This window comes from Ostrinia nubilalis, chromosome 21 (assembly GCF_963855985.1).
Source record: "Ostrinia nubilalis chromosome 21, ilOstNubi1.1, whole genome shotgun sequence".
In the NCBI taxonomy this organism is placed as follows: domain Eukaryota; kingdom Metazoa; phylum Arthropoda; class Insecta; order Lepidoptera; family Crambidae; genus Ostrinia; species Ostrinia nubilalis.
Genome location: NC_087108.1, coordinates 10,876,511 through 10,893,336, shown reverse-complemented (window position 1 = coordinate 10,893,336; position 16,826 = coordinate 10,876,511). Strand labels below are relative to the sequence as shown.

General features: G+C 38.0%; 1 protein-coding gene and 1 long non-coding RNA gene across 2 annotated transcripts; both read left to right on the top strand.

Annotated features, from left to right (window-relative positions):
- The first annotated feature begins 1,794 nt into the window (after positions 1-1,794).
- On the top strand, positions 1,795-11,030 carry LOC135082485 (uncharacterized). The gene is made up of 6 exons (XM_063977281.1): positions 1,795-1,807; positions 2,630-2,823; positions 3,250-3,406; positions 3,620-3,771; positions 9,632-9,790; positions 10,965-11,030. The coding sequence occupies exons 1-6, from the start codon at positions 1,795-1,797 to the stop codon at positions 11,028-11,030; spliced, it is 741 nt and encodes a 246-aa protein (XP_063833351.1).
- A 3,684-nt stretch (positions 11,031-14,714) lies between these two features.
- On the top strand, positions 14,715-15,447 carry LOC135082379 (uncharacterized). Its single transcript, XR_010259404.1, has 3 exons — positions 14,715-14,839; positions 14,926-15,095; positions 15,244-15,447. It is a non-coding gene; the product is annotated as an uncharacterized LOC135082379 (long non-coding RNA).
- The last annotated feature ends 1,379 nt before the right edge of the window (positions 15,448-16,826 follow it).

Here is a 16,826-nt window from a genome sequence, read left to right as displayed (position 1 = left end):
GGCGTTTATAACTAGATATAGATCAATATTGTCACCTATATTTATTTATATTTAATACAAAATAAATTTCTTATATCCTCTATTTTAGGTCTTAATTTTATTAGTGGCAAAAAGTTGCAATATGTATTTCCTCTTTGGGCTAATCTATCTCTTATTTGCCAAAATAATATGTCGAAAATGGAGTAACAAACACACATTTCTTTAATATTTGTAGTATATTTTATATGGAATTTGTCCTATGCATTCCACCGAATAATCCAACATTAAAATATTGTAACTCTTAAAGCTTACGTATGATGCAGTCACAATAAGTAACCACTCAATAAGTACTTACTTACATTACCTAAATGATGACAGCATAAATTACTATAGCAAATGGATTAAAGGCCAATAGCTGAATTTTATAATAAGTTTTGTGTCGCGTCGATTGTGTGACGAGCAAGTTTACCTATTGAGTGCTTTATTGGGTAAGTACATACAATAATACGAATTTATTTTTATACCACACTAGCGGCCGCATGCGACTTCGTACGCGTGGATCCCGTTTTACCCCCTTAGAAGTTCAATTTTACAAAATCCCGTCTTAGTGAGCACATACGTTCTAAAAATTTGAGACTCCTAACACTTTTAGTTACTGCAAAATTATAAAAAAAATCTCAGATATTTATTGACATGTTAACCATCGATAAAAATAGGTCTTGTTTCACCTATTTTCATATGTTTGTGCAATTTATCAAGACTCACACTGTATAGATTTCAGGACCAACATACCTACATAAATAATGCCCGGTAACACATAACAGGAATTTTGTTTTCATAGGGGTCACTTAAAATTAGGGATTGATGGTGAAAACGGGCATAACTCTTATAAAAACAAAAGTTTAGGTATTTTTCTTGGTCGTTTTTTGTTGCTTCAGAATTAAAGTAATCAGTTGTTTGTTTTGTCATGTTAGTTTAATTACTCTAGTAAGATTAATGATCAGACCGTGTAATATTTGTTTTCTGACATTATGTCAATACGGAAACCATTGTTTTAAGTAGGAAGTTTAGAAAATAGGTATGTATTGATGTATTGATTTTTATAGCCACGGTAGCCGAACGGTGAAGGGGTCGGAGTGGCCGACTCGAAATCCGAGGAACGCGGGTTCGAATCCCACCGCCGCTCGACTATTGTGGTGAGCCCACTCGTAACACAAGCTTGTTTAGCTTAACACAAGGGGCTAACGGGACTATTAGTAATTTGTGTAATACAAATTGCTAATAATCTTTAAAAAAAATGATTTACTGTACGATAAATTAAGGGCCTAAAAATTTTTGTATTTAATTAAGAAATGATTTATTATAAGAGCTCTTAATAAGCCTTTAAAGTTGAAAGAGTAAACATTTTTAGCCGTTAAATGCAGACAATATTCATAAATCGATTATAGATATTTAAAAAACCAGTTTATGTACTTACTTATTAACCCCCTTTCTAATAAAACTTACAAGCTCGTTGAACAGTGTTTAAAGGTGACGTTTTGTGTGGAACTGTCATTTTAAAACAGTGTTCAACAAGTGTGTAACTTTTTATTAGTAAGGGGGTAAAAGTGTACAGATTCTATGATTACCTAATTAGATATGAAAATCGGAAAGAATATGCAACCTCAAAAGTGGTCCGAGTCAGCAGAGTGCCACGTGTCTGGCTCGCTGAAATGGATGTTTCGTGTGTCACAACTGGTTGGGGTAGCGCCGGTGCGGTTCGACGGGCGCTGCGCCAGTGTGTCACGGGGAGTGCACGCTGTACACTGTATTGTGATGACTGTGCTGAGTAAGTAGGACTTCTTCTTATATTTTAGAAAATACGGCATTCAAGGTAAAGGTTGTGTATGTAGTACCAATAGGAGTTATTCATGGGAATAAATAAATTTATCCGCCAAATATATCTGGCAATTTTTAATTATTACATTTACCATTTGAATGCATTTTTTTCAAAGTAATTATCGTTTTACGCCGTGAATCCATGGAACACTAAGAAAATTCACGCACACAATCATCATCTGACATTATCTGCGTCCGTGCTACCATGGCCTATTGGTAAGACCAGCTGACTCAGACCCAGAGGTCCCGAGTTCGATTCCCAGTGGGGGCAAAATTTTCCGCTCGGTTTGGTTCTACTAAGTCTGCCTGGCCAAATACCACCATCTTACCCAAGGGTGTCATTATAACAACAATTAACAACCGGCAGTTAGAGACAAGATAGCCAGTTCCTCTGTGGTTGAGGATCCCGGCTTTCACCTGCGGTCTGATCATCACTTTCCATCAGGTAAGTGGTAGGCCAAGAGCTCGTTGTGGATTAAAAAAACCTTACAATGCGTTCAGGGTGCTACTTGGCCTGCCGCGGTTTTGCAGCGCATCGCTCCGCGGCAGTACAAATGGCACCCTGAGGGCATTGGCTGACAGGTGGAACTCGCCGCTACTGGGGCGTTGGCTCAGCTTGCACGTCCCTAGTGCTATGTAAGCGGCTTCCTCCCACATTTATAATCATTATTTTGTATCTTACTAACATAGGCTAAATGAAACTTGTTATTAACACGATTATGAACCCCGGTCTGATAATATTTTTTTTTAATTCAATTTAATTTAATTTCAGATATACTCGGCATATACGCCACGGTGAAGGACCTGGCAACAGACCTGAAGGACACGGTGCGAGTCTCTAAATCATCAGAGAAGATACTCTGGGCAGTAGACTACTGCTTCGTGATGTTGATAGCCAGTGTAGGGGCTTACAATGGGTTCTCTAGGGTGACGGAACTACTTCAGTGCCTGAGCAGTGTTCAGAAGGTATTTTTTGGATGTAATATTTTCTGAAGTTACCACCTTAGTCAGGCTTGTTAGCCGCCTTAACTAAAGACTTCCAACTTCTGCCTAAAACAAAAAAATAAATAAATACAAGCTGTACAATATTTTGCTATTCAGTGCACCTATCCTAGGAATCGAATTTAGAACATTAGTTTGCTCTTAATCATTTCAGCCAATCGCAACCCACCACTGGATTTTCGACACTTTCTCCCAAGGAATGGCAATAAGCATGTCTCCCGTTTTATACGATTTCTGTCACTGCACTGCGACAGTCAGATATCTTGATATCGTCGGTCCATCGTGAAGGGCTCCCCTTCCATCATTCCATCGTAGTTTGTTGAGATGCAGTCTTCAGTCAAGAACTCGATTAGGATCAATACTATTATGATAAGGCCTATTTTGTTACAGATCAAAAAGGAAATTATCACAGACCAAGACAAGGAATTCAAATGCTGTGAGAAGAAGAACTGCTCTATATTAGTATCATTTCTAGTTTTTGCTACTACCACGGTCATTCTGAATTATAGGAGAATCTTTATAAAGGCCATAGAGACAAGAAAAGACAGTAAGTAAGATTTTAAACCTTAAAATAAAGACATAAAGTTTAGATTTATTGGGAAAACATGGACATGACCCATGTAAATGACATTAGATCTTATGCCCACAGCATTTGCCTTAGTTTTATCATACCTTAGCTTTCGCGCATTTTACATGATGCCACCATATTGTGAACCATCTTGCCTAATCTTAAGGTCTAAAATAATAAGACTTCTTGCAGTTATCGTGACGTCACTGTACTCCTGCTACGAAGCAGCATACGTGATGCTGTTTGTGCTAGAAATGCAGTTCCTCTTCAGCTCTTTAGAGATCTATGAAGCCTTGAAGACTTTGAACAACGCTTTGGAGAGGGCATCCCAGCAGAAAACTGTTGTACGAAGTTAGTTTTAGCAAAATTACATGATTTCAAACCTTGTTGAAGGGACAAATAAGTGTATAAACAGAATCATCATCATCAGCAAAACACTGTTTCCAGACACTCTAATTTACCAGAGGCAAATGCAGAATTTGACCTTCACTCCCCCATGCTGGCTAGGCGGATTTGGGAGGCCTGATTTTCACATATTTCTCCCTTAGTCACTCCTTACAATATCCACAGGAACAGTGAGGTGGTCCTATTTTATTCTGACAGAATCACACACGAAAGAATAAAGAAATTCCTTCCATAAATTCTCATTTATTTGTCCAATGTTTTTCAACCTTTTTCATGATATGAACCTTCTAGTATTAAAAAATATTTTGCGACCCCTCGACCGTTCGGGTTTTTTCATGCATTTTATAATGTTACAATGATGTTTTAGGGACCGAATACGAGGTAGTTTTTAAAACCTCTCGCGATTCCCTTAAAGAGGCTTCGCGACTTCGGGGTGGCGACCCACATGTTGAAAAATACTGGTTTAATCAATTGAAACTTGTTTTTCAAACAGGTTTTATGTCAAATGAAACGAAGACGGACGAACGAACTATCCACCGTCTCGCTTTAACCCACAACGGTCTGTGCTTGGTGATGAAACGGCTTGAGGGGTGCTTTGCCTTCATCCTGGTTGTCCTGGTGTCTTCTTGCCTGGTCCATTTGGTTATGTTTTCAAACCATGCTATCAAGTCTTTTTGTAAGTACATTTAGGGCCTATTTTATTTATCAGCGAGTAGTAAACTTTAATAAAAGCCTTTATGGAACAGCTCTATCAAATAAAGTAGGTTTTGGTATCGCATGTTGTGATCCGAGATACAGTTCTTGAGGCGTAAGCTGAGCTTTGCATTTATATGAGAGACAAAAAACTTTTGAAAAATCTAAATATACAGGGTGGGATTTTGTAATGCCACCTGGAGGGAAAGTACTCTTAATACTGTAGATAGAAAATTTTACTGAAAGAAAACATTCCTTTATTTTTGAAAAGAAAGAGAACGGCATTCAAAGATTTTCGAAAATTTTTCGAAAATTTACTACCATACCATACAATTTTCCGTACATAATTAAAATAATTTAAGATTTCATAGTATTCCTTTCATTTGAATTATCAACTGTTAGAGAGATTTCATCCTTATAGGTACTTAACCCTAATGATCGATGCAATAAAAATACAGGGTGTAATTTTTAACAGATTTTAGTTAGTTCGATTCCCGGGTGTGGCAAGCAAATTGGAAATTTTTGAATGCAGTTCTATTTCTTTTCAAAAACAAAGGAATATTTTCTTTGAGAGAAAATTTCTATCTACAATATTAAGAGTACCTACCCTCCAGGTGGCACTACAAAATTCCACCCTGTATAACTCAAAGGTGACTGACTGACTGACATAGTAGTTAGGGAGGCGAATAGGGGAATTTTCGGCAATACTCGAGCGTGGCAGTTTAAGATATGAGAGATACCTTAGACCTAATAGAACAACCTTGTAAAGTATTTAGCTCTATATGTAGTGACGCGCGCCTAGGACAGACTGACGATCAGATTAGTAAAAAAAAATTGATATTCTGAAATACTCGAGCGCGTCAGATTAAGATATTGGGGGTTGATTTTAGTGTTTAAAGACTAAATTTAACTAATCTGACGATAAGTCCTTGACGCCGCCGAGTTATAGGGTCGCGAACTTGTAAAAAAAAACGTTAATCCGGCATTCTAGAGCGTGATTTTTTTTATTTTTATTTTGAAGAATACACCGTGTTACTTTGCATTCTTGCCATATTCACAGAGATAAAAGTAGGGAACAATACCTATTATTTAAGATAAACAAGAGACTCCCATAAAGAAAGTACACTGAGTTTTTAGTAAATTTGGTTTTGCAGTACAAATTGGAATAAACCAATTTTGTCTTGCACGTTCTACAGTTGCAAGTGGAATAAACCTAGTGGGCGTGGCCTAGTTCTTATTAATCTGTGATGTATTTTGGCTCTGGGTACCAGCCTTTTTATCTAGTCATAATAATTATTTTAAAATACTCTTCAGTTGATTTTAGATTTTCCTTTCTACTTTACGGGCTTAAATCTCAAAAATACGTAATAATTATTAGGCTTTTAATTAATTTATAACATTGTTCCCTATTTTTATAAATTAAGTATGAAATGAAATCACCTTATTCACAATTAATTATTTATTTATAAGTTCCTACTTACCTACAAAGTTTACGTACTGCGAAGCAAGTGTTCAAAGTGTCCTCCGTTCTGATGAAGGCACAGTCTAGCACGGCGAAACGTAGGTATTTCGCTTTAGTTTTGTCTCACAGTTTCGCTGAAACAATACTTTCACGTAACACGTTTGTCGTTTACACTAATTAGTGATGTGTTTAACAGATTGTCGATAAAATAAAATACTCAAAATTAAAAATCAAAATTTTCGGACATTATTTTTTAACGGATTTGTGTTCAGTATCAGTAATATAGTTACCTCTGTAAATATGGCAAGAATGCAAAGTAACACCCTGTATAATCTAAAACTTACTAAAAATACAAAATCTGCCGGTTTCCGCATGACCGGAAGTATGGAGAAGCCATTTCGTCTTCCTAAGAACGCGTTACGGCATATAAGTCGCGAACGATACATTTTACAAAAAAAAAAGTTTAAATAAACATTTACGTTGGTTGTATCTATCGCTTTATTGACATTCTTAAATTCCCCATTTTATCAAGGAGAAAGAAAGGAAAAAAAAGAAACCAAAAAAAAACCTTTTTCGGTCAGATTAAGAGAACCCACCAACTTTTTTGTCAGATTAAAAAAATATGCTTTCAGGATACCGAGATAAACCTCCCCTATGAAAATCTGACGCGCTCGAGTATTTCAAAAAAACTTTTTTTTTGCATTTTCAAAAATTCATCGTAACTTATCGTCACGCCGAAATCGTCAGTTTTTTTTAAAGGGAGCTTCCTTGGGGCCTACTTAACACCCCTTCCGAAAATCTGACGCGCTCGAGTAATTTTTTTTTTCATTTTTGACTACTTTATATGCCTACCCCCACCACGCAAACCGGCAGATTAGTATACCGTTGTTATCAGAGGCACTCGGGGCATACGTAGTATGAATATCTGACGCGCTCGAGAATGCCCAAGTAACTGTTTTTTTTTAACATTTTTGAAAAACCGTACACGCCAAACCCACCGCTAAAATGGTTTTTGCCATACGAGCTTTTCTTTTCGAAATTATTTTATCTTTCGATTTTGATAAGTCTCGACGGCGCCGTTGAATTACGCCATTTAGCTACCTCGCCTCCCTAACTATAGTGATTTATCAACGCACAGCCCAAACCACTGGACGGATCGGGCTCAAATTTGGCATGCCGGTAGATTTTATGACGTAGACATCCGCTAAGAAAGGATTTTACGAAACTCTACCCCTAAGGAGGTAAAACGGGATCCACGCGTATAAAGTCGCGGGCGGCCGCTAGTCGCAAATATGTTTGTATGAAACAATTGAAATACTAAGATTTAAACAAGTCACACTGCTACCAGTACAAGAGGAGAAGTGTGACAGATGCGCGGCGGATTTGTTTAGAGCGCTTTCACATTAGGGCGTTAGGAGCGCGTCAGCAGCGCGGCAGCGGCGTTTTTATAATGTGAAGGCATGCATCCGCTGAAACAGCCCTGCTCGATCTGGTCGATAAGGTGCAAAAATCCCTAGAGGATAAGCAAACGGCCCAAAAACACTCAAAAGCACTCATTCAGGGATATAGCAACAAAGTAACTAAGGAACTGCTAAAGTTCAAAAGATACAAAGCCTGTGCAGTGACTAGAATACTAACCGGCCACTGCAAACCAAACAAATCAAACATGAACATGACCGAGGAAACTCTGTGCAGATTCTGCCATACAGAAGAAGAAACGGCCATGCATGGTCTTTGCTCATGCGGCCCGCTTATGAGCAAAAGAAGTATCCATCTCGGGCGACACATCATGCACCCGGATGAGATGGCAGATATCACGCTCCAATGAATCTGGAAATTTATAGACTCAACGGGACTAAGCAGTGAACTCTAAAGACAAGGGCTGCCACAATAGATAAAACCTGGTCGAGTTGGCGCAAGTAAAGGCCCAAAAACCAATAATAATAAAATAATAATAATGCATCCGCTGTCACATAGTACGAAATTTTCGGCAGCGCGTCTGTAGCGCGTTTGTCGCGCTGCTAAATCGCTTAAATGTGAAAGCGCTCTTATACCTCAGACCGATTGCTAAAAAGCGGTAAAGTGCAAAGCTCAGCTTAGACCTCGTCAACTGTATCGTGTTGTAAACTAAGCGAAGCTTGCTCTATGTGTGCCAAACTACAGACAAACATTCATTAATCTATTTTCATAATCACATCATCATTACCACATTTAGGAACACTTAATCTAGTCTAATCTCTTACATTTTACTAATATTATATATTATAAATGCGAAAGTTTGTGTGGATGTTTGTTACTCTTTCACGCAAAAACTACTAAACGGATTTATAATAATAATAATAACATATAGGCTATAATTTATGACGATCTGTGATAAACTAAATTTCACGTGAGTGAAGCCGCGGGCAAAAACTAGTTTACAATATGGTGTTGTGCGGGGATCAAACCCAGCACAGTAGTCAAACAAAAACTACCAGACCATGCAAGACTTCATTAACCTTCTTTAAAGTGAAGGGCAGATCAGAGGAACTACTGCTGGACGTGACTTGGTGCATCTTACACCTGGCACGCACCTTGGTCACCATAGAACCGTCGCATTACACACAGGTTGAGGTAAAAGCTTTTATTTGTGGATATTTAGAACTTTATTGAGAATCTTTTAGAAAACCATTCACTTCGGAACTATTACCACCAACTACCCACCCACTAGAGATGAGACGTATTTACTAGAACAGATCCACACACTAGGTATTTTACAGTACTAGGCGGCACCTATTCCAATTTTTTAAATACTTGATCCACCTAGTATTTTATAAATTACACGATTTCCGACCCTACCGTCAAAGTAATAGAGGTTATTATTGCGTAATCCGTAGTCGTGTATTACGCGCACCTAGTATTTCTCGCTAAGCTTATGTGCGAACGTAGAGATTCACTCCGTCTCTGTCTGACCAAACAAATTTGAGCGCGACGAAGCACACAAACCATATTCATGTAAATAAATAAAAAATGTAAATATTTTTATGAAATTGATATCTTTTAAATACGCCAACTTTTAAGTTGACAGTCCTAAGCCTGTTGAAGTATGAAGGGATTCGATTCAATTTCAAATTGCATTATTCATACTACGGTTGTATCTTTTCAAAGAAAATTGTATTTTAAAGTCATATTACGTGGATTAGTCCGCACTAGTCGCGTCAAGTATGCTAAATTACTACGTACTAGGTGGAATAGGTATTTGGATCGAGTATTAATAAATACTAGGAATAGGTGCACCTAGTATCAAATTTGCCTAGTATAACCCATCTCTACCACCCACCACTGCAACTCCTATGTAATCGTAGTATTTACATATAGTTTGACCCATGATGCCACCGCGCAATACTTCAGGGGCTTAGTGTGAGTTTACAAACGTCCTCACTAGTGAGCGCGTTAAAAAAAAAATGAAAATTTTAGTACTTGAAAGTTTCCGCTAGGGGCGTTGTACAGTCCGTCATACATTTAATGACATTATTTTACGCGCTCACTAGTGAGCGCGTTTGATTTAAACTCACACCTCAGGCACTGACTCAATACTTATTCAATATCTGTTTAGGGATCTACATAATATTCCTAAAGGAATATGTCAACTTTTTTCCAACCAGATGGACCGAACGCGCCTGCTGGTAAGCCAGATAATCCTGCACAACACCGATGCCCTGATGGCCGAGGAGCTGGACAAGTTCTACCGATACCTGCTTCTCAATAAGACCAGCTACGCTCCGATGGCATTGTGCACACTCAGCCGATCTCTTCTAGCTACTGTAAGAACATTCGTTTGTTCGTTCGTTTCAGCCAAATGACGTCCACTGCTGGACAAAGGCCTCCCCAAGGTTTTCCACTATGCACGGTCCTGCGCTGCCTGCATCCAGGCTCTTCCCGCGACCTTTACCAGATCGTCGGTCCATAAGAACATATCCCACCAAAAACATAAATCGGGTTTTCCACCGCGAGCGGAATGAGCCTAGTAATAATGACTCAATGTAACTGCAATACAATCTGTTTCCACTAACAAAAATTCGAATGAAAATGACTCAACAATCCCAAACTCTTTCTTGGTGGAAAAGTAATCATGAACACAAAAATCTTCCCTAGTTCATTCCTTTTTGGTGGTGGAAAACAAGCTTAATTATGTGAACTGAGGGCAAGTTAAATATTATGATTTATGCCTTGGTTGTTGACTTCATCATCATCATCATCATCATTTCAGCCATAGGACTTCCACTGCTGAACATAGGCCTCCCTCAATGCTTTCCATGTTGATGGATTGGTAGCGGCCTGCGTCCAGCGCTTCCCTACTACCTTTATGATGTTGTGTCCACCTCGTGGATGGATGTCCCACGCTGACATCACCGAGAAAAAAACAACTGAGATCTAAATAGATGCCAAGTTTAGTGAACAGTCTTGAAATGAATTTATGAGAACGTAAAACTTTATTATAATGACACCTGAATGTCTTGACTTAGCTAGTACCTACACTCTACAGCAAGCCTTTTCGGAAGAATAGGTATAATATTTTTCCACAACGAGGAAGCTCTTGGAATGTATCTCGCCTGATGGTAAGTGATAATCAGGCCGAAGGTAGAAGCGAGCTTTACCCGGAATCCTCAACCACGGAGGAACTGGCTATCTTATATCTAACTGCCAGAACACAACAACAGCATTTGAAACAGTTGATTGGCTAGGCATTTTCCAGTTGAAAAAAAAAGGTATAACACAACAAAGATTAGAAAATTAACATACTCTGAACTCGTTTATGAAACTAGCCAATTTATTTAATGTGAAAATTCAAAACAAGGTGGACCGACGACCTGATAAAGGTAGCAGGATGGCACTTGATTCAGGCCGCTAGCCGTTCAGCAGTCGACGTCCTATGGCTGAAATGATGATGATGATGAAAATTCAAAAATATTTTTATCATTTTCTTCTCATACTCAGATGCTGGGCAGCGTTGCTACTTACCTGGTCATCATTGTACAGCTGTCCGCAGTCGAAGGTCTTTAGACGTACAAAATGAGTGAGTGAGTGAGTTAGTCAATAAGTGTTAGTTATGTTTAATTATTAAAAACAATTTAGATAAGTACTTAATTACTTATATTCTTAAGATATTTCAAATTGAATTTAAATTACTTCTGTTGTGTCGACTCTACTTATGTTTTCTATGTATTAATTGGCCTATCTCTAATAAATACAGTTAAAATTCACTATTGTTTCATTAACATAATAGCTATAGAGTTATAAAGGACTAGCTTTTGCCCGCGGCTTAACCCGCGAGTTATGCTCTATCCGAGAGCTTTCGCGAAAAAATATATTTTATTTTCAATTACAATTTAACTTAACTAACCTTATTGAATCTAAGTCTTCGACTGAAGCTCCAAAACCGGGCTCGATGCTCAAGCGCAGGGCTATCGCCAACAAATGCACCTCAGCGTCTAGACGACATCGTCCGATCATTCGTAGAACTGAGGTAACTACATAGAGCTCTCATAACACCTCCCCACCGAGATAGAGGTACTTTTTTTAGCTTATCTGCTGAAGATGGACCGAGGAACGGATTCAGTTTGTAGAATTACAGGGCGTTCTGTTTCTGTAGTTACAGCGGCTGCCCTGTTCTGTATGTATTTCCTCCATTTGATGTAGATAACATAATAAAATTATGAAGCTGCAATAATGAAGATTATGTAGAGCGGCGTGGTCCAGTATAGATGCGGCTGAATATCTACGTCTTCTAAAGCCCGGTCTGTGAGCACGTAGAATTTTGTCCAATGACCTCAAGCTACCCATCCTTATCGCTCGCGCGTAATGAGGATCAGTACTGTTGTAGAAAATTCAATAAAACTAGTATCTACGTTAATCTTTAAGACATAAGAAAGATATATCTTTTTGAATTATCGAAATCGGACCATTACTTACGAAGATATTAAGTAATAAACATAGGCCGTTTTTGCCGCTAAAAGTCAACGTACGCAGGGCCGCGTGACGTCACTATATCCGAATCGAGCGCAGCCGGCGTACTATTGGAATGGAAAATATTTTTTTCCAGCTAAACTATCAGTTTTAGAAAAAAACTTATAATAACATTTATTCGTCAAAATAAAGTAACCTATCGACCAGTAATTTTTAAAAATAAAAATTGTGAAAAATAAGTATCGCTATGTCCAAAAACCACATTTTCATAGGATTGGATGCAATGCGGAGACGCGTTTGGGGTGAGTGTAACTTAATGATTGTTTGTATTGAACATAATAATACATAATATGATGCTAATACCAGGCCTGTTCATCTCCGCGAGTTTACATCGAAAACAAAACACGCACGATGGCCCACCTACAGGATACTATTCGACAAGGCCTCACATACGAGCGAACATTGACTCACGCACGCGTATTCTTGTGTATGATGGAAGAAAATAAAGAAAATGGTGTACTAAATACTGTGCAGTATTTAACTGCCTAAATAATAATAAAAACACAGAATGTACTTTTTTAAGTTGCCTCAAGACACTGAGAGGTAAATAAGTAGTTAATATTATTCATGATAATTCATGCTAAATCATGTATTTCCTCCGCCATTTTCCGCAGTTTGGCACCTCACGTCACATCATTTTACCGAAGTCAGCCCTATAGCTTTGGCGCAGTGCCGATCACTGACGATTGTCAACAAAATGGTGCTTGACTCTTGAGACAGGCTAAATTACACCATATTGTTAATGACATTGAGCATACATTTTTTTAAATACCTTCGCGAAGTAAAACTTCTGTACGTAGCCTACTTATTATTATTCTGTGCTAATACCCAGTTTCTGGCCTGGGGGGGGGGGATAAGTCATACCCAGCTTATAGTCTGGTGGGGGGAGGGGCAAGCCTTACCCAGCTTCTGGCCTTGGTGGGAGGGGGGGAGAGGCAAGTCATACCCAGTTTCTGGCCGGGAGGGGGGCGGGGGAGTCATACCCAGCTTCTAGGCTAAGATTAAATAGATTTTCAGGAGAGAGCAGCTGTCCTTTCCCATGGGAACGGCGAATAGATAGGTAGGTACGTAGGTTTAACTCAGAAAAACTAAATAACAGGTAGGTATTGCGTGTACATCGAAATGATCTTCATAGCAATGTCTTGTAGCCTAGGCAGAGTGTATCTGCTTCAGCTATACCTTATTGTTAGAAGTAAATAAATTAATACTTATACATTTTTATATTTTACTTGGAAGAAGATAAGACTCTAACAACACTTATGAACACTTTATTTGAATAAATCGCCAAATATACCACCGCGGAGACCCCAATCGCGTCTCTGCGTTCCATTAAATCGTATGAGCGTATGGATTTTTTGCGTTATTTTTCACAATTTCTATTTTTTAAAATTACCTATCGATAGCTTACTTTATTCTGATGAATAAATGTCATTACAAGTTTTTCTCTAAAACTGATAGTTCGGCTAGAAAAAAATATTTTCTATCCACGCAGTACGCGGGCAGCGTTCGGTACCACTAGTACGAAAAACTTTCGAGTTCAAGACGAGGACGAATTTTTGTACGTTTCGAGTTCGAACTCGAAACGTTCATTCTTGTTTTACTAAGGATTTTTAACTTTCTAACTTCTTTCGTCGGCACGCAAGGCCAGGGAACTTGGCAAGCTTCTTTCGACGAGTCATAGAGTATTTTACAAGTTTTTTTTTATTTAACATGGAATGGTGTGTTCCGTCCGAAACATGCTGCGTTATTTTAAGATGTTGTTATAAAATTTAAAAAAATAAGTTACAAAGATGAATAATGCTCATAACGCCTCATTAATTGTTTATACGATTTTGTGTTATTGTTTGTTTAATATGTAGGTAAGTATTTAAAACCATTATTATTTATTACCAATCAATATTTATATTGTTGGGTAAACAAATTTCGGAACATCTTTCGTCTTGTTAATGTAGCTGGCAAGCAAAGCGGCGTTATGAATAAATTTAAGTTGCTATAGAAACAATGTTCTGTTGATTGTCACTTGTGTCATATAAAATAAAAAGAGCTATTAGACTAAGAGCTAGTGAACGCCAGACCTACGTCATTTTATAAAAGCTGAAAGTTTGTCAGCGTATGCTCCCAATATAGGATATAATGTTGGTGAATTATGAAGTTTGGGTCGTGGTGGCTTTGGGAGCTACCCTAAAAAAACAGTCTGGCAAGGAGTTGGAACTGTCAAAACTGTCTGGCTGTTGGGGAAAATACTTCTAATTATTGTCCAAATATTATACATAAAAATCAGATTTAATGGTATAACGTTAGTAGAATTACAGTCTATTGAATATACAGAAAAAGCCACCGTAAAAGTTAGACTTACGTTAAACTGTAAAATCTGATTTTTATATATAATATTTGGGCAATAATTAGAAGTATTTTCCCCAACAGCCAGACAGTTTTGACAGTTCCAACTCCTTGCCAGACAGTTTTTTTACGGTAGCTCCCAAAGCCACCACGACCCAAACTTCATAATTCACCAACATTATATCCTATATTGGGAGCATACGCTGACAAACTTTCAGCTTTTATAAAATGACGTAGGTCTGGCGTTCACCAGCTCTTAGTCTATATCCATTGTGTATTCCTACTGTTGTAATAAATTAATTTCGTGGACAAATCTATCTTCTATTTTTCTACTGTAAAATCACACTCAGCCACACCCTTACACACGTCTGACAGTGACAAGACAAGGGATTTTTCTTGTTTTGACGTATTTTCTAACCTCTTAGAATGTTATTAGAAGTCGTAATAAAGCTATGTTTTAAAGTAAATAAAGACCATATTAACGATGTTAACATGATGAGACATCGGTAAGTAAATTAAATTAGCAAGTGAAAAGATTTTTTAGTTAAATCATGTAGTTAAATATGTATATTGTAATTCTATCTTGTTTTAGATTTTATGGAATGGAGGAGAAGATTATAACAGCTAGAAATTAACAAAAATCCTGCAAGAGCATCGAGATCTCGCTTTTGGCGAGTGGAAGTCCAAAGGCAAAGTGCAGCGGTTTGCAGTTCTTAGCCTCACTTTTTTGGACCTAACAGGACAGGAAAAGAATAGTCAAAGGTATGTTGATTGTAATAATTGAATCTTTATTATTTAAGTAGGTACCTATGCATTCTCTAGACAAACTGAAATGTTATGCCCTTTCATATTGATTGTTAGGATGGCAAGTTAAATTAGTATTTAGTTAACATTACTTTTTCTTTTACAGAGGAAACCCGAGTAGCCATATGATAATATATGAAGCCATGAGCAGCCAGCCATTGAAACTCTCAGCAATTTGAATAACAATTTTGATTATTACCAATCATGTATCATACCTATTAATAGAAAATTAAAACTGTTAGGTACCTATGTTTTAATTGAAATTCAAAATATTGTTTAATGTTTTATAAGTATTTATTAAATAAATTGTCACACATACACTCAGCGGCACGGAATTTGGCCCAAGCCTAAACAACCAGATATGAGGCCAAATAGGTGTTTTATACCTAAGTTTCGTGTGACATGTTAACAAAACATTTGTTTTTGTTAATTTAAGAGGCTAGATTTATAAAAAAAATGCGTCTGTTTAACTTTTTTGACTCAAGAAACGCATTTCGTTGTTGGAGCGTAAAGAGTACGGGTAAGTTTAAATTCGATATTAAATGTTGTAAGGGTTTGGCGTTTTGTTTTTTGTTTTTTGAAATTAATCTTAGGGTTATTCTCGTTTCCATAATTTGAGAATAATGCCCATTACTCCGGCTCAAGTTGCTCAAATTGTGTTGCTTAGAAGTCAAGGGCGTATGCAGCGGGAGATGGCTGAAACTTTCAATTTATGGCGTACAAACTTAAGATACACGTTAAAAAGGCATGACCACACCGCCTTTTACACAAGAAGACCAAGAAGTGGGGAATTAAGGTGTAAATCAGCGCGCGACGACCCGATTATCGTGCTTGCAATATCAAGAAATCGGGTTCTCACTACGTTTGAGATACGCCAGCGTTTACAAACAGCAAGCCCAGTGAATGTCAGTGAGCATACAATAAGAAGAATGATGGAGGGTCATAACCTGCATACTCCAAGACCAGCTCGAGGACCAGAACTTCTCCGATACCTTCGCGAAGTGCGACTTACGTTTTCTAGAGAACATGCAAAATGGACGCAAGGCTAATGGAGTAAAGTTCTATGGATCGATGATTGCAAAGCCACCTTAAGAGCTCCAGACGGCCGTGGAAGTGTATAGAGAAGGTGCGGAGAAGAGTTACTACGCAAACAGACAGTTTTCATAAAGAGTTTACTCCATAAGTCTAACGTCCAATTTGCATGTTCTCTAGAAAACGTAAGTCGCACTTCGCGAAGGTATTGGAGAAGTTCTGGTCCTCGAACTGGTCTTCGAGTATGCAGGTTATGATCCTCCATCCTTCTTCTTATTGTGTGCTCACTGATATTCACTGGGCTTGCTGTTTGTAAACGCTGGCGTATCTCAAACGTAGTGAGAACCCGATTTCTTGATATTGCAAGCACGATAATCGGGTCGTCGCGCGCTGATTTACACCTTAATTCCCCACTTCTTGGTCTTCTTGTGTAAAAAGCGGTGTGGTCATGCCTTTTTAACGTGTATCTTAAGTTTTTACGCCATAAATTGAAAGTTTCAGCCATCTCCCGCTGCATACGCCCTTGACTTCTAAGCAACACTATTTGAGCAACTTGAGCTGGAGTAATGGGCATTATTCTCAAATTATGGAAATGAGAATAACCCTAAGATGAATTTAAAAACAAAAGCAAAACGCCAAACCCTTAAAACATTTAAT

Bases quoted from the DNA above. Each gene is read 5' to 3' on its own strand.
- LOC135082485 (XM_063977281.1), top strand. The intron at 3,772-9,631 runs GTACGAAGTTAG...TTTTCCAACCAG, and splicing joins CATCCCAGCAGAAAACTGTT to ATGGACCGAACGCGCCTGCT. The intron at 9,791-10,964 runs GTAAGAACATTC...TCTCATACTCAG, and splicing joins GCCGATCTCTTCTAGCTACT to ATGCTGGGCAGCGTTGCTAC.